Source organism: Cottoperca gobio, chromosome 11 (assembly GCF_900634415.1).
Source record: "Cottoperca gobio chromosome 11, fCotGob3.1, whole genome shotgun sequence".
NCBI classification, from domain to species: Eukaryota; Metazoa; Chordata; class Actinopteri; order Perciformes; family Bovichtidae; genus Cottoperca; species Cottoperca gobio.
Genome location: NC_041365.1, coordinates 10674588 through 10700718, shown reverse-complemented (window position 1 = coordinate 10700718; position 26131 = coordinate 10674588). Strand labels below are relative to the sequence as shown.

At 43.5% G+C, this 26131-nt stretch overlaps 1 protein-coding gene across 2 annotated transcripts; it reads right to left on the bottom strand.

The window, feature by feature from the left end:
- Positions 1-533: 533 nt before the first annotated feature.
- On the bottom strand, positions 534-23074 carry LOC115015807 (adhesion G protein-coupled receptor B1-like). 2 transcript variants are annotated; one of them, XM_029443374.1, is made up of 32 exons: positions 22598-23074; positions 19022-19881; positions 18100-18249; positions 17903-18001; positions 17527-17691; positions 17176-17340; positions 16073-16237; positions 15802-15966; positions 15599-15700; positions 15385-15491; positions 15062-15256; positions 14874-14942; positions 13701-13809; positions 13051-13194; positions 12884-12953; positions 12561-12663; positions 12100-12143; positions 9752-9878; positions 6282-6385; positions 6049-6151; positions 5754-5904; positions 5560-5629; positions 5372-5438; positions 5180-5265; positions 4814-4985; positions 4601-4696; positions 4446-4485; positions 3642-4264; positions 3485-3520; positions 3262-3366; positions 2984-3034; positions 534-2741 (listed from the first exon to the last, which is right to left on the bottom strand). In XM_029443374.1, the coding sequence occupies exons 2-32, from the start codon at positions 19722-19724 to the stop codon at positions 2544-2546; spliced, it is 4584 nt and encodes a 1527-aa protein (XP_029299234.1). In that variant the 5' UTR covers positions 19725-19881; positions 22598-23074; the 3' UTR covers positions 534-2543. The 2 variants fall into 2 exon arrangements, with proteins under 2 accessions (XP_029299234.1, XP_029299235.1); XM_029443375.1 differs by lacking the exon at positions 2984-3034.
- Positions 23075-26131: the final 3057 nt, after the last annotated feature.

Sequence of the window (26131 nt, the reverse complement as noted above, 5' to 3'; positions counted from 1 at the left end):
CATATCCTGGTCCCTGTCAAATCTGTTTGTTTTCTCATTACTCAACTTCACAGGTCTTTTTTTCTGTAATGATTTGCCTCCTTGGAAAGCATGAAAATAGAACAGAGGGGAATTGCACTTTCATCATCTTAACAGATTGCTGTTTTTGTACCTGCAAATCACGTCTATATTTAAACAGCAAAATGTTTGCCAGAGGCTTTAATGTGGCATGAGTTCAAAATCCACTTTTGTCTCACGTTCTGCATATTCCAATATTAGATTTAAAGTTGTATTTCATGATCATAATGTGTTTATGAACAACGTGGTCAGAACTTTAAATTTGTTATCATCAATTTAGTTATTTTAGTTTGTAGGATGCAGATTTTACTTTTCAACTTTTATTTTTAGATGCTGCTTTGTTTTGTTCTGGCTTAATATACATGCAGGAGAAGATGCTTGTTGAATCAGATGATTGCAAGACTTAGAATACGATATTTAAAATTGTATTTCACCTTTATAATGTGTCTACCCGCCAATAATCAAGGATCACATTCTTCATGTAATATGGATGTGTTTTTATTAGAAATAACTCATTCATCTTGTGCTGTGAAAACTGTACATATACAGGAGGTAAAACAGAACATAATAAACAAAGCTGTGACAAGGAAATACAAATGGCTTTCCAATACAAGCAACTTGAGGTATGCATCTGGTTGAGGGTAAGACATAGGAGTTTGAAGGGGACAGGGAATTTGGCTGGTAGTACATACTATTGAGTTACTGACAAGGTTATCAAAAACATTTTGTTACAGAAGACATGAGGTTCAATTACCCATCGCTACACTGCGTCGAGTAATCACAAATATCCTGAAGCACAGTTTAGAGATATTCATACAGTAGGCTATAATTCATTCTATATAATGTTTGCTTTATAGAAGTATAATTATCTACCTGTCACAAAGCGCTCCAAATATGGAGTCTTGTGCTAACAAATCTCTAGTGAATAAATTCCTTGAATTACTAAAACAGATTTGTCATACAATATTCTCATAAAGCATCTATATTCCCAGTAAATATGAGGAAGATGGTATAAAAGTGTTGAAACATCGGTAAGAAAAAAATACTGCCTAAATCATTTTTTATCAATCTTGCTTGAGCATCAAGCGCCCATCATATTGCACTATATCACACTGATGGCTGAAAACACAAATGTGTTAAAAGTCTCAAGGACCTGGCGCTGCACTGGAAGTCAAACCAGCGCCAGGAGCCTCTGCTCGGTCCAAGAGTCCTGCAGGGCTGAGAAACAGAAGGGCGATGATGAAAGGTCTCGCTGACCCCTTGAATCCACATGTACAACATGGAAGAGCCTGCACCTTGTGCAGACTGAGAGGGCCGGATTCTCCCCTCCACTGCCTCACATTTCCACTCAGCATTTCTCCAGAGTGCACTGCTCTTCCTGTGTGAGAGTCTGTGTTCATCCTGGTGCTGGTGTTTTGGTATTGAAGCAGAATACCGGAGACATTTTGGGTAATTAACCATCTCCATCACCATCCTCATTTGTTAGTCCCAATGCAGTCCATTTGGGCTCACAACACATTAAAGATGCATTGAATCTTTTATTTTGGAGCCTAATGCTGTAGGTCACAGCACAAAACAATAGAACGTGTACCTGGGGGTATGGGGGTATGAAAAATCAAAATATAAGCTTTAAACTCAATAATGACAATAATAATGTTAATCATAACACTGACAGTAATCATAATAATAATAATAATAATAATAATAACCATGATGATAACAGCAGTGTGAAGCTCCATCATTATGATTGAGCCCACTTTCCAGTAGAAGAGTTATATTCTCAGTTCAGAGTCGCATGGAAGAGTCTCATCTTAAGCTGTTTAAAGTTCAAGATGTGAAACGGTACAAACAAACAAATGAACCCAAAAAAACAAAAATGTGTGCGCCCATCTACTGAAGTGCAGAATGTTGGACTCCAAGCATGAAACTTGTCCCTTATGCTCACTTGCCTTGTCCTATTTTGGAAAGTAATTCAGCTGGAAGAGGAGCAGCCAAGAGTTTACGGTGGTTCCTCCCGAGAAGCTGGGAGGACGCGCCATATTATATTATATCATTTTTCTCCAAAGTTGAGTTGAAGGAAAAAAGAAGCACAGACATGTCGACCACATCTTCTGAGCCCAGGCTGAAGAGTTCAGGAAACTCCCAGTGAGGCGCTAATGGAACCATAGCCAGTCCTGGTCAATGGAAACCACTGATCGCTCCACTAATCCATTGACCTTCAGAGCACTCTGACACAAGATGCTTTAAGTCCACACAGAGAAGCTAAATTAACCATCCCATCACCACAGATATATCCACACCTCCATCACTCCTTCTCTCTCTTCCTTCCTGCTCTGGTTGAGGGTTCGAAGATATTGATTCTGGGACCTACTTTCTCACTTCCTCCCATTCTTGGTTTCCTCTACTATCCATATAGGATCCCATTCCTAAACCAAAAAGGTAAACAAGGTGAAATCAGGTGGCTTCTCGCGCCCCCCTCCTCCGCCTCAGACCTCTGTCTGCAGGTCGATGATGTCCTGCCCCACCAGAGGGATGGTGGTGCCGGCCTTCTCCCACTCCACAGAGTGCAGCTCCAGAGGCGAGGCGGCTAAGGGCTCCAGGTCTTTACGCACCCATGCAGGGGGCGACTGCTGTATTACTCGGACTCCCTCCCACGGCCTTTCCAGAGGTCCCTGCTGTTTGTCCTGTTGAGGTAGAAAGAGGAGGACATTTAACACTGGTGTCACCTATCAGCTCTGAGCAAATTCCTGATTTATTCAAAAATGAAATGGGCTTCATTACATCAGAGGTGATTTTCTAATAATGAAAGTCATGTTGTCATTTGGGGGAAATTATTCCTCCTTGAGGCAAGTGTAATATCTGATTGTGTGTCTGGTTAACAGGCAGTAAAATCTTTGAGCTTGTGAGTTTGTATATAAACACTCACACTGTGGTTCGTTTTGTCACTTCCTCCTGAAGACACACTCCATCTCACAGACTGTAAGAAGGAAGGAAGAAAATACATCCTTAATCAAATGACCTCAAAGTAATAACAACCATAGTTCAGTACACATAACTGGTTGTTTTTAAAAGGTCGTTCTTCCATCAGAGAATCTCTTTTAACATTAGAATTGCCTCTGCTAAGTTTTACATATTTTGCTCTACATTTCCTGAAAATGAATGTCTATGGAAATGGATGACAAGCATTATATCATGATATGTTACCTTGCTGTCAGAAGCAGGTGACTCCCTGTCTTTCTCAGCATGATGTAGCTTCCTGTTTAGGTCCTGGAACATGTTCTGGTGGCGTTTCTTTGTGTGCATTATTTTCTAAAGAAGACAAAGAAAAAAAACCCATTATAGTCTCAATATTAATGCTTGCTCAATACATTTAAGAGATGTATCACATGTCATTTATAAAGTTTAAAAAATCCAGAACAATATTTACCTCAAAGTCCAACTCAGCATAACGGGATTTCTGTCTCTGTAAAGAAAAAGAAAGACAAAGAAAGTTGGTTTAGTTTCAGCTGAATATTAGAAACATTGCACAAGAATGCAAAAAACAACTATTCTGCAGGAGGTCACACTATTTCATCTCCTCTTACCTCCAAGGAGCTCATGGACAGTGTGGAGATGGTCTCACTCTTGGACATCATGGAGTTCATGGACTCGAAGGTGTTCTCCAGGCTGCTGTGGGTGATGTGAGACTCACTGGACATGTTGTGGATGTTCTGGATGGGCGAGTCTCTCTCGGAGTAGGACACGCTGACCTGATCAAGGGGGATGGACTTGATCCCGAAGGCAGCCTGGGGCTCTGCAAAGGGCCCGCTGAGGTGCATGAGTCTGGCCTGTGGCATCTGCTCCACGCTGATGTTGTATTTTGTCGGGTCATCCTTGGGCTTGACCCTCAGGGTGGAGGTAGTGTTGGGCATGAGGACGTAACTGCTGCCGTCTGAGATGCTGCCGTCGGCCTGAGCCCGGGCGAGATCGGCGTCCAGCTGATGGAAAAGCTCCCCCTCGCAGACGTACACGGGTTTCCCACACGTTGGGTCCATTCCTCCCACCAGACGGCTCTTCTCTCTCTTCAGCGTGAGAGTGTGGCTGGAATATTCGGGAACAGCCTGCATGTGGCTCTTGCTGAGGTTGGATGGCAGCGTGTGGAAGTTGGAGCCCATGGGAAGAGGCAGCTGAGGTGGAGGCATCTTCTCTTCAGAGGAGCTCATCATTCCTTTTGAAAAAAAAAGTTAAGAGAGAGTTAAAAACAATAAAGAACCATGCCACGTCTGAAAAATTGGTTCAATAAATATATGTTCTCTTTTTATGCATGATCAGAAGTGCACAGAAATTGAAATGCAAATGGTAAAATGGTTAGGAGCAGGAGGAAAAAAGCTGATGTGAAAGGGGCTTACCTTGTCTGTTTGAATCTCCATCCTTTTCGTTATCAGACTGCTGAGAAAAGAATAAAAGATGTTCTATCAGTGCTTAATGTATGCACATATTCATTTAGGGATAAAATGCAAGAGGCACTCAAGACATTAAAAAGGCAATAAGCCAAGAAACTTACCATAAGCTGTGTGTGGCCATTGTGAAGAGAACTGCCAGAGTCTCCATTGCCGTCGTCCTTGCGGTCGACTACTCTGCACTTTACAGCTTCTTGAACCTAATGAATGGAAGGAGAACTTCAGGAAATTGCATTGGAACCACTGCTCATGTACAAGAAACATCCTTTTTATTTTAATTCCTGTTACTTTATCTCATCTAAATGTGTTTTCCATACCTCTCTACGCAGGATGCAGTGAACCATGACGATGATGAAACCTTCCAGAGAGTCGAAGACGGCAAAGAGGATCTGGAAAAGGGCAGAGCGACGGTCGGTGATGGCCAGGACGGCAGACATCCAGGTGAGGGCCAATAGGGGCAGAACCACGCAGGAGCTCCACAGTGATGCTCTGCAGGGTGAGAAAACCACAGATTAGAATCACAAAGGCTGGACTTCTGTTTCTCTACTAGCAGCGGTCTATTCCCTCTTGTTGTTTGATTGTGAGGCTTGATATCAAAGCACATCATCAATATACCTGTAATGGCACTGATGAGTGAGATAAGCGCAATACTCTGGTGTATGGAGAAGATCAATAAGACCTACCCGGCTCTCTCCTTCAGCTTCACATCGGTGATGCCGTCCTTGGATACCAGCTTGTTGAAGACCAGAATACCAATGACCATATTCACCTGTTTGCAAGAAGAAAAATGGATGAGACAATGTAATAATAGGTAACGCATTTACAAACAGACTACATAGTTTGATGGATTGGGATGACAAAGTCAGAATACATACCAAGACAACAGCTGCAGCAGGGCCAACAAAGGAGTAGAGAAGTCCGCCCTCAAGAGACAGCCAGCAGCTAGAAAACAGAAGTAAGAAGATATTAATGCTTGAGCTAAGATTATTATTATTATTAATAATAATTTCAGAATAAATGCAGAGAAAAGAGACCAAAAGTTGCGGGTTTAGACTAGACTTACTAGTTGACAGTGCCATATCCCTTAGCTTTAGTGAAACCCACAGACACAGCCACCACCAGTGCAGGAAGGCCTGAAAAGAAAATAATCAAAGGATGGGGAAACGTTAGAGCCTGAGAAAATAAAAAAGCTTTTGAGAAAAGTGATGCAACAGAGGTGGAAAAAAGAGAGATAGACATAAAGAGTGGTGTTCTTACCCCAGCCTAAGCACAAGAAGCGCTTGCGGATAATGCGGTTGCGCAGACGACCGGTGACAGCCATGTAGGACTGCCAAGCTTCTGTCAGCACCCAGCAGAAAGAGGAGAGGAAAAAGAAGTGCAGGAGAGCAGCGACGAGAGTGCACACCACCTGTGGGAGCCCAGGAGAAAGGAGAGATAGAGAGGAAAGATGAGAAATCTGTGTCAGTGGCGCTGCTACTTCAAAAATCCCCAAAGCAGTGAGTTTCAGAGAGTTTTAAAAGAGAGGTTAGGATTGGCTAGAAGAGCGCCTTACCTTGTTGCGAGCCTGAGTTTGTCCTATGAGAATCAGGGCATTGGAGCATATAATGGAGAGGCAGAAGTTGATGAGGATAACGGAGCGCTCGGAGCGGATATACCTGGAGTTTGGAAAAGGGGGAAGAAAATAATTAGTTTAGGGATGATGAGGTAAAGGAGATAGAAAGCAGAGCACACAGCATATAATGTTAAAAGGCCGACATGGCGGACTTTGCTTGTAGGGTTACTTACTTCCACACGGAGACGTAGATGATGATGAGGAGCAGCAGGGTGAGAGAGGAGACCCCACAGCCAACAATGAGAGTCACGGACGGGAGCAGTGCCTTGTCCATGATCTACAGAGAGGAGACAAGACCAAACATGCCTGTTAGAGCTTATTACAAACACACATTCTAGCAGAGGGACACCAGCACTGAAATCCCCCCCCTCACACACACGTGCACGCACTAGCGAAGCCTGTGGGTAGGCGCTATCTGGAAGAGCAGACAGCTCCCTGTAGGCAAACAGTTGAATGGCACAATCAGGACACAGCTGAGGCAAGGTGACCCCAAGGTGAACATGTCAGAAAGATGGAGCGGCAAACTAAACAAATAGTCAGGGTCACTGCGCTTCTCCAGTGAGCTTTTGATTCAGCAAATGAGGCGAAAAGGGTACTGCACATATCTCTCTCTCCACTAAGCAAAAAAAGGGTTGTTCATTTTCCCAGGGGCAGTTCATGGGGGGGTTTGCTGTGTTTCTTAGTTTGAGCTGCTAAAACAAGCTTCTAATATTTGACAGACATGCCTTTTTATTTTTTGCATTTTCTTGCTATGTTGGTGTTTTTGTGCCAACCAGCAGCTCCTTGCACATCCCTGCAGGAGTGAACAGGTGGACCATTATCATCCGTGCATTAATCTGCCACCACCTGCCCTTCTGATCTCTGACAGCAGCTTAGCGCCTGCCACTGCCAGCAGCGTTGACCGACCCATGTTTCAAACAGCCCTGGCACCGAACCTTTGGTGGAGGAAGCAGAGGAGGGATTGTCTTTTGCCCGTCTTCACTGCTGCTCATTCACCCGGAGGGCCGACGGGTCACTGCTGCACACACAAATCTCAGCTCCTTGAGCTAACACACCTACAAACCCCCAGCAGCTAATTGTGTGGTTTTCACTGCGTCCATAAGGCGGTCTGTCTCACACCTACTCTAGTGGCTTGGATACGATTATAAATTAATCTAACACCTCTGATCAAGTTGTCATCACCACAAAACGTGTGAGCGGGATGAACATCGTAGGGATAAAGACGCCCTCATTGACAAATGGTTTGATTTTATGTGTTGAGGGAGAAAAAGGTGAGAACGGATAAGTGGCTCCAAAAGGTGAGAGAGAAAATGTCCTTAGATATAATAAATCTGCAGGTATCAAATTAGCACACATAGAGGGGAAGGAAATAGACACTGCTTTGGCCTTCATTTGATTTATGATGGCCATAAATCCTTATATTGCAGGCCTATGTGAAGCATGACTTCCACTACGTTCGCCATTGTTGATAGTGAATTTAAATGGTCCAAAACTGAGCCTTAAAGGACTGTTTTTCTCCATTGCAATATGTGCTCCACATAGGCTTTTCTGATATCCAAGCACAGCTGGTGAAGTCCGGCCTAGGGCAGCCAAAGACTAATTTAGTGTGGCAAATTTGTTTCAAAATCTATCCAACTACATCAGAAGCGCCCAAAACAGATGGCAGATAGCAGAGCAGTGAGCTGTCTTTTTTTCTTCAGCCTTTACTGAAAAAATAACAAGGGCGATACAGTATGTTCTATTCCCTCTCTTCCCCATCTCTTTATCTGGGTTGATGCATGCACCATGGGCCTCTGAGTGAAATCCCGACAACCAGTTTGACCTAAATATGAAGCATGTCTTCTGCCTGTCCTTGACCGAATCACATGTTCTCATTTTGAACAAATGTGAAGGAGAAATGTGTGCAGAGAAACCCTTAACCAACACCGTAAAATAAAAAAATAATTGATTAACCCAGCGGTCAAGGGTATCTGCTGTACTAACTGTGTGGGCTGCTCCCAATGGATCATCGTGCTTCCAACGCACATGATGCTACAGGACTCCTGCAATCAGACCATATCGGATGAGAGCTAACACACTGCAGTATGTTTTTCACATCTCTTCTCTATCTCTGCCTCTCACTGGTGTTCTTCATACGGCTTGCAGGAAGACATTATTGAAAATGTCCACGGCACACATCAAAGGATGGCTGAAGAAGCAAGCGGGGGGAGGGGGTGGGGGGGGGGGGGGGCGAGGAGGAACCATTATTGCATGACCAGACATCTGTCTCTCATTGGTCCGCCTCTCTGGCATTTCCAGGCTTGCTGCTGTGGCCGAAGAGGAAGGAGGAGGAAGAGGAGGATGAGGATGAGGATGAGGAAGAGGGGGCTGGATGTAATCGAGAATTCAGAGATACTGGCAGGCTGGAATGATTGACGCAGCTGCCTATTTACTGTTGCGGGAGGTTGAAAAGGGGGGGTATGTGCAGCCTATAACAAATATGCAAGGTGCTGTTCGGACTGGCAACAGCAAGACAAATCAAATCTAGCATGTAAACAACAGGTTGGGGGGAAAGAAAAAGAGGAGACTGAATGGGCTTAGCAGCAGAAAAACACTGCAGTCCAAATTTATGAGCTGTTTTGCCATTCACTGCACACTAAATAAAAGTGAACATTTAAAATGTACGTTTTAAATATATATATTTCCTTTAAACTAATAGACATCTGTTGATGACTTTGTGCGTGCAGCAGCAATCAGATGCACAGCAGAGATAGACAGACAATTTCCTCTGTCCTGGGGGATTGTTTAGAGAAGAGATGAGGTGTGTGTGTGTGTGTGTGTGTGTGTGTGTGTGTGTGTGTGTGTGTGTGTGTGTGTGTGTGTGTGTGTGTGTGTGTGTGTGTGTGTTTCCCCCCTCAGCATCTCAGTTATTAAAAATCACACAGGCCGAGTTTGCGCTGCAGAAGCCGTTGCCACGGCAACTGGAGAGCGAGCAGCTCTAGAGGCAACAGTCTACAGGGGGACATTACACTTTGTCTTTGCGCATGAAACACAGCGATGCGTAATGACAGATTTTGATAATCAAAGCATCCGGTGCACACAAGTTCCCCTGCACTAACTCCGTTTACTTAATCTTATTTAATTAATTAAAAATGCATGCATAATCGGAAATTAAATGCAAAACCAGATTACACAATAATCGAAAAGTCGTTTTGAGTGATTGAATTTAAAAATGTGGGATTAACGTGTCATATTTTTCATGCAAGCGACTGCAAAAGCTATTTCCCACAGGTGAGATAATATGTATTTTTGTCGATAAGCCTATGCAGTTGATTGCAAGAAAATAAGCATCAAATAACGTGCTCGTGGAAAATCGACATGCGAATATGCAATGCATCATGTTTTCGTTTTAAAACCTAAATGCAATTCCTGCATATCAACACGTTGCTCGGTTATTTCCCCTCAATATACATTCTCCGATCAGCGGCACCTGCACGGAGACAAAGAGGTGCTGGCTGGCAGCGCTACAGCAAACCGCTCGAAAACAACAAGTATATGTTCACACTGCATCCTCACATACACACACACACTGCACTAAACATTTAAGACGAATGTTTGACAAAAAAAAAAACAAGCACACGTTGTTAAAAGACAAAAGACTTACCGAGTCGAAGTTGACGTGTGCTAAAATGGCGAAGGTGGAGACGCTGTCACACACGCATTTGGTTCTGAATGAATGAACGGGGACCGCTCTGCAGCTCCGAGTAGACCAAGACCCAAGCAGAGAGGAACTGCACAGGGAAGGAGAGGGAAAGGACGGGTTAGGAGAGGAGAGATCTGACACATCTCTCATGAGAATGTCTCTTGATGATATTTTCTCATATATATGATGAGAAAAAAACATTTAGACAATTCTAAATCAGGGCTGCATGTTAAATAGCCTAATACAGATCAATACACATCGTTTTACATTTTATATAACATTTAAATACTGAAGTATTGATCCAGAGAGAGAAAAATACATTATTTGATATAACCTGAGGTGCTCAGTTGCATCTCAGGAAAGCCTTGATTATGGCTTTTCACATTTATGTGATTAATTGCCATCTGCGCCATGATTGATGATAGGCCTTCATAAATCTTATTATTAGCATAATCTGTAACATCTCTTGTTATAGGCAATCTTTTCTCAATAGACATGAGCTTATTGGCAACACTTCCCCAGTGCACTGGGGGACAAAGGACAGCGTGTTCCTTCTTTAGAAAAAGAAGGAGGGGAATGTGAAGACAATCTGAATTATGATTTCCATATGTAATGCTACACTCTAACTGATTAATGTTTGTATTTATGCAATCTAAAACAAAATAAAAGTGACATAATATAGGTACGTTATCTGTCACAACTATTTCTAACTAGAAGCCTGTGCCAAGCCTGATCAGACAAAAACCTGGATGAATGACATTATAGGCAGAAAGTAAAAATCAATAACGAGTGCTTCATTGAGTCCATCTTATAAATGAGATGCACTTCTAGTCTGATGACAAGTCAACTTCTACAAATCACTGAATGTACAAGATTCTGTTCAGAACTCGTACTGAGATCTGCCTGTGTGTGTGTAAGAGGCATTAGCAGCAGATGCCGGCGAGCACAGAGGAGGTTAAGGCAATGAGCAGCACCCTCAGGCTCTGACTGACTGGTGAATACAGAGGGGCATCATAGCCAGCAGGTCCAGCCTGGTGCAGAGTGTCATGGGCGCTTGGGCCGTGGGGCAAAATCATCGCGGTATCTAAACAGGCTTGGCTGCACAGTTTAATGTGTGTTATGTGTGAGCTGTCATATCATGCAGATGGGTTAAATGTTGCGTGATGCAGAGGATGCAAAAAGCGTGTGGCCCCTGTAATTCATTCCCTATCTTTTGTCACAAAAAGCTGCAGAGCATTTCATCTGTGTCTATCTGGTTAAAGTTTATTGGTGGAGATCATAATAGAGCACATCCTGTGATCAGACATTTGCTGCTCTGCAAACAAGCATTGACCCTAAACTCTGCCATAAGCCAGAGCTTCCCTTTCTCCACTGTCTCTATCTTCCCCTTAATCACATCCGCTGTCAAAAATGAATCTAATTTGACTCGAGGCACATTGCCCTTCTTCTGAAAGTATAAGAGTTGATTACATTTTCTCTTTTGATTCCTTTTTGCTTTTGCTTTTGCTTTGACTGGTTGTTCGGTTTATGTAAAAAGGTTACTGGTGCATTTTCATTTCTTATTTGTCCTCCACAAGTGTACAAATCTATCTAAATGCAAATGGTCCACCTGTGTATTCTTCAGGAGGGCAGAGTGGGCCTGCAGCTGATTGATCCAGACCAGGCTCGTTTCATAAGTCATTCAAATGCAACTTAGCATCTTTACAAACTCCCAAGTGCCATAGCCATTAAGGCCGGCGGTGACATATGAACAGGACTTAGAGGTGAGGGAAGGAGAGCTGCCATTGTCTTCAGATTGACACTCTGCGGAGTGACCTATGGGGACGCTGTGAGGAGTTTACTCACTGATGTATGTAATGAGGTTAAATGTGATGTCTGTGTATTTTTCCCTCTTCAGGATGTGGTTCATTTAACTCAAACAGCAGACGGCTGGATCGAAGTCAAGTGTCACTAGAACCACTGAGGATGTCATTTAAGTCTGTTGGTAATGCAGTAAGTATGTCAGACAGCCGAGAAAGGCCTGGTGCTTTAAGCTGGGAGAGATGGGTCAACATGTTCCTTGTCCTTGTCGGAAATGATTGACATGAAAAATGTATCAAACTTTATTGCTCTCTCTCTGGTGTGTGTATGTCTGGGGGGGTTGTATGTTCTTGTGACAGATGCATGACTGAAAGGGCCTCAGCTACAAGCGAGGAGGTAAACAACAAAAAGCACCGGATCGGCTTACAAGGCCACCCCGGACAAAAAATAGATGTGAGTGACGGTTAGACGCACATTTGAGAAGAAAAACAACTGTGGTCAACACTTACGTTTCGCTCTCGTCCCAGGAGAGGCATGTCTCATTCATGGTTCCCTGCAAAAACAAGAGGCAGATGGAGAAGTCAGTGGCAGATTCTATGCAGAAAAAGTGAAATGTGTAGGTCGGGATGCCCTACTATAAACGTGTGAGATGCAACAGCTTGCTGCCAGCCACCCGCCCACATTTTCCGCCACCCTCCCCGATAAAACACGCACAAAAGTAAAAATAGCATCTTATCAGCTGTGGGGACTAATTACTGCGCATGATTTATCATCATCGTCGACTGACCGTTTGGTTCAGCTGTGATCTTTGCCGGATTTCAACACACACAAGTGTCAGTAAAAGTCACAGTGCCACTGTAAATGTCGACTAAATGTCAGGCTCTGCGTACTGTGCGGTGAGCAAACACCCGGAGGGGGGTTGATATTTTTCGTAAGGCTCCATTAAACTGGGTAACCATTAGGGACTTACATTGTGGAGGTGGGAGAACTCGATCTCAACAGGGGTGGACAGAATATTCGGGGTGGGCTTGACGATCACTGTCACCACCTTGGAGTTGAGGAGTGTGGTGTTACTGTGAAGAAAAAGAAAATTACACAGTCAGTGTCATCCATATGAGACATTATAGTTGACTGAATAACATGAGGTATCTGCAAGGCCTTACAATAAAACATGTATGTATGAAGGAGAATATGGAATTAAATGAGTAGTGAGTGAGGCGCCATCTGGTGACGGCAAAATATATTCCATGGAAGGCCAGTTGCAGACATTTAAAAGCAGAGAAATGGTATTACCTTTGAAAGGACAGAATAGAGGCAAGGTTTCTGTAGAGGACGATGCCGGTCACAAAAGCATCGTTGCCATCTGGAAAGAACAAAATGCCTGCTTAGACTCAAATTCACAAGACCTGCACATTAATTGGTGTAAAATAATAAAAAAAATGATGTCTGTTTATTCTTACCAGTCTGTTCAATGGACAGAGCATCACGGGACACTGAGATCTTCTCCTCAGAGGTCCTGACCCAGTCCAGCATACCCCTCCAGCCCTTTACGGGGAAGGTGAAATTTGCGGCTGTGCTCGTCGGGCGCTTGTGGATGCTCATCACTGAGAAGACAGAGATTGAGAGGAAATGGCTTTGTTAGTGAACAGCACTCAGAGGTCACAGTTTGTTTGTTGTACACTGTGTTGGTTGAAGAATCGTCTAATGCCAAGGACATTTTGGTTTCATGTCTCATATGTGTCTTAGCAGAGTAGTCATTCTCCACTAAGTCCGGTGAGAATGCCACCATCACTGAGCCCAAGTCACAGAGGGTGACTCAGAGTGTGAAGTTTAAAGTTATTTACAGTATTTGACAGATTGATAAGTTTGTGTAAAAGCCATATGCGCGTTATGCAAAATATACTTGCACAACATCTTGGAGATGGCACAAGTAATATGGTTTAGCTGATGGAGTTGACAGTCTGACAAAGTGATATTTTGCTGCTGCTTATATGGACTCAGTTTCACAAGCGAGATTAAGATTGATGCACTCTCGGGCTGGAGAGAGGACAAATCATCCTGACTAGACGTGAGCAGAGAGCAGCAGCTGGCGAGGGAAATTAGGGCTCACCTAAATTCTCGGTGACTTCGTAAATGTCCTGGAAGCCGCTCATTTGCATACCGATCATGTTCACAGAGTCCTCAACAAGGTGGAGGAATGCCTTAATGTTGGCACCCATCTGGATAAAAGAAAAAAAGAAGAGTCAGAAAGAGGGAAAGGGCAATATATGCAATTACACAATTACTATAATTGAGAACTTAGGCAAGGCTACCTCTTATTGTTACATGCCCATATCTAGATTTCCTACTCTTAAGTCAGTCCAGCTCGTACTTATTCTTTCAGAGTACTCAGCAGTGGAGTCAAAAAAGAAGAAGAAATCACTCTGCTTGCTGCTATGCAACCCCAGAACTTCCTTAAGGCCATAAATGGGCAGGCTGTTGATTCATACTCAGGTTTTTTGTCCTCTCCCTCTCACTCGGTGGAAGGGAGGGCTGCCTGACTTGCGTGTCTCTGACGCAGAGCTGCAGAGATGTGTGCGTGCTTGTATGCAATGTGCTGTATGTGTCACCCTACAACCGGTATCGTTATGTAGGATGGCAGAGGGACTCACAGATTGCAAAGTGGGCGTAGTGATTCTCCCTGATTCAACTTCTCTCTCTCTCTATCCCCCTGTCACCTTGAAGAGTTAGCTTTCATTTGACGCAGTGGCCTTAGTAATTCACAATCCAGTTTTCAATGTGCACACAAATATGTGTTTACCCTCTGCAGTGTTTGCCTAACTTTACTAAGTTTGCTTATCTTTCTCACTGAACCCCATTAGTAGGAACTGTTTCTTCACTCACTTCAGAAGGAACATCAACAGGTGGTCAAAGTTCTGTTTAGTCTGTTGTAAGTGTAACTGCTAAACAAATTTAGAAACATTTGATAGAACGAGATTATAAATTGCGCTCTAGACATGTAATTTAATGCTTTTGTAGTTGCCGTCCTACTTTAATTCCACTCTCATCCAATATTTGGGTGAGTAAAACGGCATTTGGGAGTGTTAGTCAGTGCATCACTCATTGATATTCTACCTCCCCCCTCACATTTTCACACTAACTTCCCATACACACCCCGACAATTTTGTCCCTGAATTTGTCCTGCACACACTCATCTCATCACAAGAACGTTAACATAACATCATTTTCTCTCGTGATAATAATAACTCATACACACACACACACACACACTCTTGTCACGTACCAGCTGTGCCTCTTCCCATTTGTCGCGATGTTCCTCCTTCAATAAGTTGCTGATTGTCTGGACGTAGTTCTGCAGATCATAAAATAGAGGCAGAGGTGTAAGAAGATACAAAATCCAGCTTAGCAAGAAATGTGTGTCAGAGAGTGTCACATTAATTCATTCTTTAATATGTGCAGATTTCAGCTTACCTCGACATCAGCGTTGCTCAACCTCAGTCTGGTTCCCTTGTACAGTTCAGTGGTGTTCTGTAGGACTTCCATGACGGCCATCAGGTCACCGCTGTACTTGGCCCCCTCATCGGAGGAGAATCTCAGGCGTGAAATCACCTCAGTGATCCCGTCCACACTCTGCCCTATCTGCGCTTTGGAGTTGTAGTCCCTTGACTGCAGAAGAAGAGTCGAAAGGTTAATGTGACTCTTTGACATTTGCTGGTTTGACTTCACCACTGGGAAATTAGCAATATGAGATGAGGCATGTAGTATTTTAATTAAGGTATATTGCCGGGGCTTACCAGCATCTGAATGTTCTCATAGTTCTTGGAGACACACTTGATGTGAGATGGGCTCTCCCAGGAGGCAAGACCTACAGCGTCCAAGGTGCACCGGCGCAGAATCAGACCTGTTAATGAGAGAAAGTACATACTTGTAGTTGGCATGAAGGGGGATAATAAACAGTCTAACACGCCCAAGGAAAACAGATAAATCATGTCCTTGCTGTCTCTGTACCTGAGGCATCAGCAGGGCAGGCAACAGCAGCCATGTCTCCAGCGGGTGTTTTCTTCCACACAACATCTCCAGCGTTCTGCTCAGGGCAGATCTCATGGGGCTCTAAAAGGTTAAAAGGTCAAGTAGAAGGATAAGTAATCTCTTTCTGAATTGAATTGCCTTTCAGAGTAGCCACCCTTATGCATTGTATTGAAGTCACTAACCAGGGCATCTCTTCTCATTGCAACGCTTCTGTTCTCCCTTTTCACCGGGGCAAGGCTCTCCACCAAAGAAAGGCCCTTCACAGACTCTCTGTCTCTGCTGGACGCTTCCACCGCAAGTCTTGCTGCAGCTGCCCCAAGAGCTCCACGCATGCCAACGACCATCAACTAAAGACAGAGAATAATTCACACCATGAACTCTGGACTGTGATTTGTTCAATTCATTTATCTTTATTAGGATAGTTACTCTTGAATATGTAAATTATTTTCCTACCAGGGCAATCTTTCAGGAAGCAGTTGACTGACTCTTTCCAGCTGCCGTGACACTCGGAGCCCCCGTAGGATGGCCCGTTGCACTCCCGTATTTTCTGCATGGTGCCGTTGGAGCAAGAAGCAGTGCATGAGCTCCAGCCAGACCATTCATTCCAGGATCCGTCCACTAGAGGGAAGCAGAGGATACACAAGAAAGTTAGAGTGAGCGCAGGGACAAGAAGGACCCTCAGGTCACAGGCATCATGGCACACTCACTCATGCTATTAACATTTCACATGACCTACTTTAGTTGAGTTTAAGTGAAACAGAAAATTGGAGCTTGGTTATCTGTTCTTCAAGCAAGTCTGTATGTGCCTCTTAACCTTCAAGATCCACTGTCCTCAAAACTAAAAGAAAGTGTATGTCATTTTGGACACTGTTTAGTGCACTTGACTTCGCTGAGAAGTAATAATGTCGACCAGCAATGCTACTCTAAAAACTCTATATTGGGCATTTTAATAAAGGGATTAAAAAGATAAATGAGAACAAATAATGATTGACCACAGGGAAACACTTTTCATATTACAGATTTCATTTCATTGCTAAGCTTTTCAATTCCAAATGTAAAGTGTAATCATCTCTCAGTAATGACTTTGCCTGAACTCGCCTAATTCAGCTGTGGCGCATAGAGACATCAACTGATTGTTACATGCAGTATATACAATGCAAATATACTGTAGGATAGATAAAGAAATCACTTAAAAAATAAATAAAAGTAGATAATTGTGATCATAATAACCACTAAATCTGGTGTGGAAAAAAGTGGGGAAAACCAACTGACTAAGCTGCAGCTGTGACTTCAAAATGAGTGAAATCTTTTCAGCACAGGAGTAGGTGGCAGAGTACGAAAGCTTCTATATTGTTGAGTGACCATGAGTACATCATGAGTCACCTGCGGTAATTATAAAGGTACTGACTGATGCTCACAGAGGCTTTTATTCCGTCTATATGAGTCAGAAGTAATGTCATTGCAGTTGATGTTTATGATGGTAGGGATGCCGATGAGTCTAATCATGCTGTGTATCATCAAATATAAGTCAACAATAAGACAGAGTCCTGACTCACCTGGGCAGACAGCGATGTTGCAGAACTTAGTTTGTCTTGTAGGGCCGCGGCAAGGCTCTCCTCCGTTCTGGGGCTGCTTGCATGTGCGGGTACGATCACGATAACCACGGCCGCATGTGGATGAGCACAGACTCCAGGGGGTCCACTCATCCCAAGCACCATTAACTACACACAGGGAACACAGAGGGTTATTTTCATAAAGGAAGTTATGGTTTTGTTTTTTAATATGTGCAACTGGTAATATGAATTCACTTGAAGTTTCACAGGCTGCCCACTACAGGCACATTTTGTAAATTCTCCACTAGGTGGAGCTGTCACCTGCACATTAAAGAGGAGGAACCAGGCACTCACCGGGGCAGACGGCTGTATTGTTGCAGGGCCGGTTCTCACGCAGGGGTCCGGTGCACTGGGTGGTGAAGGAAGAAGTAGCACAGACGCGAGTGCGGCTCTGCCATCCCTCTCCACAGGTGATTGAACATGTGCTCCAGGGGGACCACTCATCTGTCTTAGCATCTACTGTAGAAAAAAAACATTAATTAGAGGGTCAGCACTTACAACATCAACACTTGTAAGGTTAAGATAGTACTTTGTTGCCCTATGGTCTACCTTTAGCTACATGCAGATATTTCCCTTTTTATTTTGCACAAGCCACATTATGTATAAATGTATAACCCCTATCTACATCACAGTGTGTAAACCATTCATTAACAAGACCTTCCTATCTCACCTGTTTGGGTTGCAACAACTCCATGGTTAGAATCATCAGCATTGTCTCTCTTCAAACCGACGATGGCTCGCAGACCCTGGCTCCTGTTGCGCTCTTTGCCTGAGAGAATTAGAGAAATTGCACGATTATTGCACTGAATCAGAGCCACCTGCAGCCGAGTTCTCCCGAGTAAATGACTAAACGACAGGTGGGCTTACCAATGCAGGGCTGAGGGTTGCAGGCCCGTCCTTCTTCAACTATTCCCTGACACACATCCTCCTCGGGCTGGCATGCTCGGCTGCGCACCTGGACTCCACTATCGCATTCCTGGCTGCAAACTGACCAACGGCCCCAACCAGCCCAGCTCTCTGCAGGAAGAGATAAGGAGAGGAGAAACATTGAGCAAAGGTTGGAAACTGATATTGATGCAAGAAATCACAGTAGCTGAGTTGAAGTTAATATCCCCACTTCATGTGTACAAAAGCTTGACTCAAATATTTGAGTGAGTTAAGTGAGTATAATTTGTCTTGTGTGCAGAAAATGAGCAAAACCGAGCACTCAACCCGATCAATGTGGGATTAAAAATGGTGATTGTTTGCTTGCAACTACATAGTGGTGTTTAAGGCCGACAGGTGCGTTGATTTCAGCTGCCAGCTGACTGTGAGGTCTTTGTGCTCTTTTTAATGCCCCCCAACTCAACCTAACACAAAAACATGCTTTATATCCCTCCCCAAACTGAGACTCCTTGACAAGTGTTAAACCTAACAGGCCCGCCTTAGACAAAATGGAGAGCAGTCGATGTGTGCGATTCACTAAGTCTTGCCAATGAGGCCTGAAGTCTGGAACACCTTTGATTTACTTCTCATTACTTTGTGGCGGCGGAGTGCACATCCTCCACACTGCTCTAAAGACATGGATCATTATCCTCAGCAGCTCTTAACACACAAACACTGAGAGACAGCAGTGGTGGAGACCGCCTGCAGAGCTGTCTAGTAGGTGTCATTACAAAATAACACAGCAAATACAGGGGCAACAGTTAAGGAAAACCTCCTGAGATTTTTTGTCTTTCTTTCACTTTCTTTCACATTTGAAAAAGTTTACTCTGGAGGTAATTTAAAACCAAACATGTTACAAACTTACTGATAATCTCAGCATCGCGTGCACTGTCTCTGGGAACGGGAAGGCATTTCTCAACGTAGACACCGCCTCTGTAGCAGCTTCCTGGCTTCCTCTTTGGGGCCTCCCAGCACTGGCAGGGTGTGTTCATGATGCCACAGGGATAATCATGGGTACTACTTGACAGGCACTTCTCCAGCCACTGGCACAGCATCTGACAGGCAGGCATACTTGGGTTCCTCTTCCCCACGACCAGAAACTCAGCCTTGAACTCACTGACATCATTCTGCTCCTCCAACATCTCCACGCCGTTTCTTGAGGCCACCTTGCGAATCTGCAAGAACTGCTTGCTGGACTCCAGGTAGGTGACAGTGGTTGATGCGTCGCACAGCTTGACAACCTCGTCGAAGCTCTCCATGCCCAGATAGGTGCGAGAGGTCTCGATGAAGGAGTCGAACTGGAAGGTCTTGATCTGGCGGGGCACACAGGAGTCGGTTGGCTTGGTGATTTTCATGTAGACGTTGTAGCGGCGAGGATCAGGGTTCTGCAGGGTCCAGGAGCAGGGTGTGGAGTGCAGTGTAGACGTAGAGGAGAATACACCAAAGAAGCGACTCTGTTCCAGGGTGGCACAGGTCGGGGATGCTGGCCCGGAGGGAGTGCAGGAGATCAAACCGAATAAAAGCAGTACGAGGGCCACACAGGGGCCGGTAAGAGCTGACCACGCCATTGGGTCGGCTTAGATGGAGGTTTCTGTGATTACTGGTTTGACAAGGTTTCTTCTTTGACTTCTTTAAGTTATTGCACTGGTTTCAGATCTTTTGACGTATCTATGATACCCCTCTGAAGAACTTGTAGACTTTAGTGCATCAGACAATCTGTCATGTCTGCAGAGAAACAGGAAATGAAAAAGAGGAATATATTTGTCAGAATGCTTCAACATCTAAATAATCACAACACAACACATCAGTATGCAGGATAAGAGCATACTCCAAATGAAATGCATTCTTTCTTTTAAACAACATTCATGATGCATTTTAATTGGACCCATTGTTGAACTGATATTGATTCATCAGGGATTTGCCTCTGATCAGTATCATAGTGTTTTGGGGCACATTCAGTGAATTTAAATGCCCAGTTCTCCGGGACATAAATGCTCAGGCACTGCAATTACAGTCCTTCACAGCAGGCTGGTATCTCCAAGCTCTTGCTCTTTCCTCCCACACACTGAACTGAGCCTCGAATCATGTGCGTCAGTCTGACGTCCATAGGAAGCATTGCCACTGGCAACTACAGACGCCCATTAGTTCCAAAATGTGTGCAATGCACTCCTCCTATTGAGTGATAAACAAGGGAAACAGTCTGTGTCCATGGCAAAGTGTGATAACATACCCTGCTGTGACACCTAAAATTGCTTCTGGAATATTTCCTGCATTGCATACCAGAGGTTAGAGTAAAATGAAATATGCATTCTGAGTGACAAATGACAGTCACTCTTGCATATTAATGTAAATGCATGTAGGATAATGAAGATGCATCACTAAAACTAAAAAACTGATGATGACATTGTATGCTACTCTGTAGAGGGGCTAAATGCATTCAAATAGAACATCCACTATCATTTTTAATTTTGCAACAAAATGTGTCTTGCAAACATGCTTTGTGTAGACTTCACTTAGTCTTGTAGAGACACTGATTTTTTGCCACTAATTGACTAACCCTGCCTGGAGAAAGGGTGCAGAGTCAATATCAAGGTATCTGTACCTGAATGGACCAGCTGAAATAAAGGCAGATGCGACTTAGAGCACAGACTAGAGGGGGAAACACTGTTGCTCAGCAACATCTTTCACAAGCAATCAGTGTTATCCTGCTATGTTTCAATTCTTATTATTTCCCAGTGGAACAGACCAAGGTGACCATGAGGTATGTATGAAGGATGATGTCATTTAAGTACACACTAAATGCCTATGTTTTCTGTATGTGATTGAGGGGTTAATAGTATAAAGAAGGGACATTGCAGGGAAAGCAGAACAATTGATGCCTACTTTGAGAAACACCTGTACTTTTCAGGCAGATAACTTATAATTACTTTCCTCACATCCCTCCCTTTATCTCTGACTCACTCTAACCCTTCCTCTCCTCTCCGCAGTAAAGACCTCTGCTTTGTGTAGGTGTGTGTATTTCTCCTGCCTCCCAACAACCGGAAGCTCCATGAATGGGTATGTGATGAGCCACACACTGAAAAGAAAGAGGTCCAGCTGTCGTAGGAGAACTCTGTGTCTGCGTTGCTCTTTCTGTCTCTCTTTATTCCTCCCTCCCAACCTTTCTGCCCCTTTCTCTTGCTTGTCCATTTGATTTTTTGCTGGTCAGTACTGAAAAACAGTAAAGAACTGCACATTAAACATCAGTGACATGCTCTCTATTTACGCTGCCATGCACAGTTTTGTAGAAGCCTGTCTCATCACAGATGCATAAATCATATTGGGTGTATGACGAAGAGAAACTATATTCTAAATAAGAAATATGCAGGCATTTGATGAGATGTCACATTATCACTGGCTGCACCTGACTGTCTGCAGATGGTTAAGTAATTTGCATGACTGAACAAAAAAGCTGTTAAAAGACATAAAATAAACTGAAGTTATAATAAGTTAAGACAAATTGATTGCTATTCCTCTGATGCATACTCCTGGAAGACCGAGTCATATGATCTTAAAGCAAGACTGGTAAATTGTGACAATTGAGCTTTCCTGTCCGAATGACTTTCCCTATTGAATGATACATTTCCCTTATGCGTGTGTATGTATGAGTGAATGCAATGGATAGAGAAAGATATAGAGGCGACCGCAATATCTTGACCTCAATCTTTTTTTTGCAAGATGCTCGCTTTTGCGGAAGCACATTTAAGAAAAGCCAATTTTGTAGACATTACAGATCATCTTTCATCCACAAATTGTTCACGCTTTCTCTTCTGCTGTGCCCGGTGCTTGCACATGTGTGCAGGAAACTGGACCACTAGCTAACTAAACAAATCACTGCATATTGCTGACAGCAACTCCCTACATTGAATAAAGCAATGTTTGAATTAAACACATGCAGGGATAAATCCGTGCAGGTGTTTAAGACATAATTGCAAAAGCATCCTCATTGGCCTGACTTGAAACTTTATGGATTTACAAGAAAATCAGAAAGTTGTAGCCAGTAACCTGTTGCTACAGTGTAACTTTATGCTGCTGAGCTCGTTCACATTGCCTCACCCGGCAGCATCACTAAGTACTATAGTACTACAGAAAACAAAAACAAATCTGGAAGGAAACAGACATTATTGCGATCAGAGAGCTCAGATATGTGCAAAAAGAAATGCAATAGATGCACGTTGCTCAGCAGAGAAGAAGCCGGACACTTTCAGCACCACGGACAGCAACAGACGAGGTAAAACAGACAAATCCGCTGAAACAAACTCTGAAGCTGCAGGACAACACTTCATTCATCCTCACTTTGCAACCTCCGATGTCCTGTTCATCAACACTACACTACAATCCCGTATTCACAGAAAACAGACATTTAACAGTAAAAGCAAATAAGTAAAAAGGTTTGTCTTACCATGAAAACCTTTTGTTGAAGTCTTGTCAGTTGCTCTCTATCCGGTCGGCCAGGTGTGTTGGAGCAGCTCGGGTAGCAGCTGCTGAGTGTGTACTCAAAAGTCTGACTCGACTCGAAGTCTTCAGATCTGGCCAAAAACTTTTGCAGTGTTCGCAGCCGCTGAAAAGAGCCAGGAACAAGCGCAACCCCAGACGGGTCGATCCCAAGTTTCAGTGCAGTCCACTCTCACAAGCAAAGAAAAAATATGACTCTAACCAAACTCCAAAGAGTTTACTACCAACTTTGTTTAGCTGCTATATCCAGAGAAACTGGTGTATAGCGAAGTGATAAATTGGTTGTATTGGAGCTCCAACAGACAGTCCGTAGAACCAAAAGCTGTGGTCTATCTTGTCTTTTCTCTCTGAGCTCCAGAAAAATTGTTGGTAATTCTACTCCCGGCTTCGGAGTCTTCTTGCTTGTGGTCTTTGCACTGCAAGTGGGTCCAGTCTGAGTGTAGCTTGTGGTCTCATCTCAGAGGTTTATATCCAACCCCGCCCCCCCTGCTCCATGTTGGAGTCAGTGCGTGGATGGCGTACTGAAGTGAATGAGACAGCACCAAAACGGGGGGAGTGTGCGGGGGAGAAGTGTTTGCGTGCGCGCGCGCGTGTGAGAGTGTCAGCACACAGAGGAGGGAGGGAGGGGAGGGACATGGACAGAGGGAGAGATCTGTGCATGGAGACAGAGACAAATGATTATGAGCACCAAACTACGTAGAGCCAGAGTTACCGGAAAGAGGATCAGCGGAGTGTGCATGGTGCATGCACGGGTATGAAACCAGGAGATCCATTGTTTCACCTGAAATATTAGATTTACGAACATTGCACAAAAAGCTTCAGTTATGGCACCGTGTTGATATATTAGCCATGAAACATTATTATGATAACTCATTTGTTAGTTAACAAGCAACAGGTTTATGTCCAATGCATTGCTTTTAACATATTTAAAGACAATGTTGGATTCAGGCTCACGCAGCCAGTTCATTGAGGGCATAAAAGGATTATCCCCGTTTTAGGGTTAATTAAAACTCAATCAGAGTTATTGAATGGTCACGTGGGGTGTTGTTTGGGATAGCAACTCAGCTGTGCTGAAAACATGACTGTCATAGTGACAGTGTCTCCACATCCAATTAAAAGTAAAAGGTGGGGCACAGACAGTGCAGCAATGCAGGAGAGGAAACACTCTTTCTCATAAAACACACATTCACATACGCATACACACACGTGCACACAGGAATAAGGTGTCCCCTCTCCTCCCATCCATTCATCCTCCCCTCTCTCATCAGTCTCTCTCTCTAGGGACGTGGGCTGATCTGGGTAGTTCTGTGAGAAAGTGAGAAAGGGATAACCTAATGTGGGTGTCTGCCTGTTGGTGTAATGTTGGCTCGTTTCCTCTTCTAGCCAAGCTGTTTGAGCGAGAGAGAGAATAAATGAAAAACTGTGCAAACAACATGAGTCAGGAAGTGTAGAATAGAAGAGCTGATTACAAGATCATCAGTCACTGTCCTTCCTCATTATTGTCCCTCAGTCTCAGAAACTGAGCCTGGTGGGAGTGAGAAGTCAGGTTGTGCTGTGTGGTGGCATGGGAATACTTAGATCCTACTTGTTGGGGGAATTATTATATAAAAAAATCAATTTCCTCCTCCATTAATTGCCTGGTACATTTAAAGCAATGTAATATCACAGCATGCATTTGTCCAAGGCAGGGGCTTACTTCACCTTAATAGCTTATAGTGGTTACTGTGACCTAGGGGGAAAATATACTCTATTTTCACAGGTATATTCATGTAGATCAATTTTATAAACCAACAGGCATACTTTGTCGCTCAAGAAGAAACCCTCAGGTAAATCTTAACTCACATTTCACTCTTTATTGCTTCAGCTGTTGGAACAGAGAACTTCTCAATGGATGTACCTAATGTCCAATTGTGTAACCAGCTGAGTGTTAAGACGCCTGGCATGTAAGAACCCTCCATCCTTCTTCATCTGTAATGGGGATGGCAGTCACACGGGACCAGGAGTAATACTGAGCTGTGATGAACTGATTTTTATTAGGACAAATTGGACAAACAGTGGTAGTCCGTGTGACGGTATTCTCCAGACAGCCTGGGAAAATGAGAAAACATAAAATGTTTCTTTGTTCACCGTCTACTGCTAAACTTCAGTTTATTCAACCTAGTAACAAGTAACAAGTGTAAGCACGTCTGCATGCGTGCAGCTAATGTAGGTGTAATTAACAAATACAAAGCAGGTGCTAATAAACATTCATCTAATTCTAAACAACCCACAGCCAATATCGTTGCACCTGCTTATTTGAACTCTGGTTTCTCAGAGCTCATTTAAGAGGGAGGCGTGGGCCGCTGCAGGCACAGTTACATAAACATAAACTGCCCATATAAGAGAATGTGAGAATTTTTTTGAGGAATCACCACTGCACCTCTCGCCTCCACACACTTGTCCACAGAAGCTAGGACAGCCCTCTCACTACACAAGTATTTTGGAGGCAGGATGAAGCACTCATAGACCCAGAAATCCCTGCATGTTGCTGAATCACAGGATGTAGTTGGCTCACTACTATTTATACAATCCTGATGGACTATAGAAAGTACTTGTTTCTCCATCTTTCCAGTTATTTCTTTTTTACATTGCGCCCGTGTTGTACAGTCTGTGACTCAGAAAGTGTTGTGCTTGAGTTACACCAAAATGAGTGACGCAATCATTCTTGCTTTGCTTTCATGGACCATGTTCCTTGCAGCTGCAGGTATCTGGACCCTAGATGGTGCTGTTTTCAGATGCTTTAAGCTTCTGTGATCATGCTGCAGCAGGTTGTGAACTGTTCATGTGTAAACTTGCAGAGAAGAGAGGAGGGCTTCTTGATCAGAGAGAGAAAATTGCTGCATGTCATCTCCTCTCTCTCTCTCCTGTTTGTCCCTGAATATCTTCTAATATCATAACTGTGTACAAAGTGCATTAATTGTAATTGACTTGTTTATATTTATATATGTTGCATTTTCTTTTTCCCTCTGTTGTTCTTTGACATTTTTTTGTTTTAATGCCCTGTCGTAGCAAAGTATAATTAGATTGAAATACTACGTTGAAATCTCAATAAATATACTTGTAATTATGAGATGAACTAATTCACTTTTACTTGCAGAATGCAGAGTGTATTTCATTTGCATAGTAAGTATAGTGAAGGGGTAAACGACTGATTTGATGACGATTAAAAAGTGTTGCACAGTCTGATGGCTGTAAGTTTTAAAGAACACTTGAAGCAGTCCATGCTGCACTTTGGGGGAATACAAAGAGGCTTGAAGAGGCCGATTCCTTAATGTTGGCGCACATTGTAATGTAAGTGATATTTAGTCTGAAGTCTGTTCCCATCTGACACTCAAAAGAAAATAAATATTAGAGTAGTAGTAAGTAGAGCAGACACAGTAGAGGAGAAAAATGGGGCCAGTTTCGGTGCTTTTCCAAAAAACAATTACCATGACCTGTTTCT

What these genes read in the sequence shown, in the direction of transcription:
- LOC115015807 (XM_029443374.1), bottom strand. Translation starts at nt 19,724, where the DNA reads ATGGCGTGGTCAGCTCTTACCGGCCCCTGTGTGGCCCTCGTACTGCTT. An exon ending in CAATACAGCCGTCTGCCCCG is followed by an intron (nt 17,341 to 17,526) that starts GTGAGTGCCTGG and finishes CCCTGTGTGTAG; the next exon opens with TTAATGGTGCTTGGGATGAG. An exon ending in TCTGTCCATTGAACAGACTG is followed by an intron (nt 12,954 to 13,050) that starts GTAAGAATAAAC and finishes TGTTCTTTCCAG; the next exon opens with ATGGCAACGATGCTTTTGTG.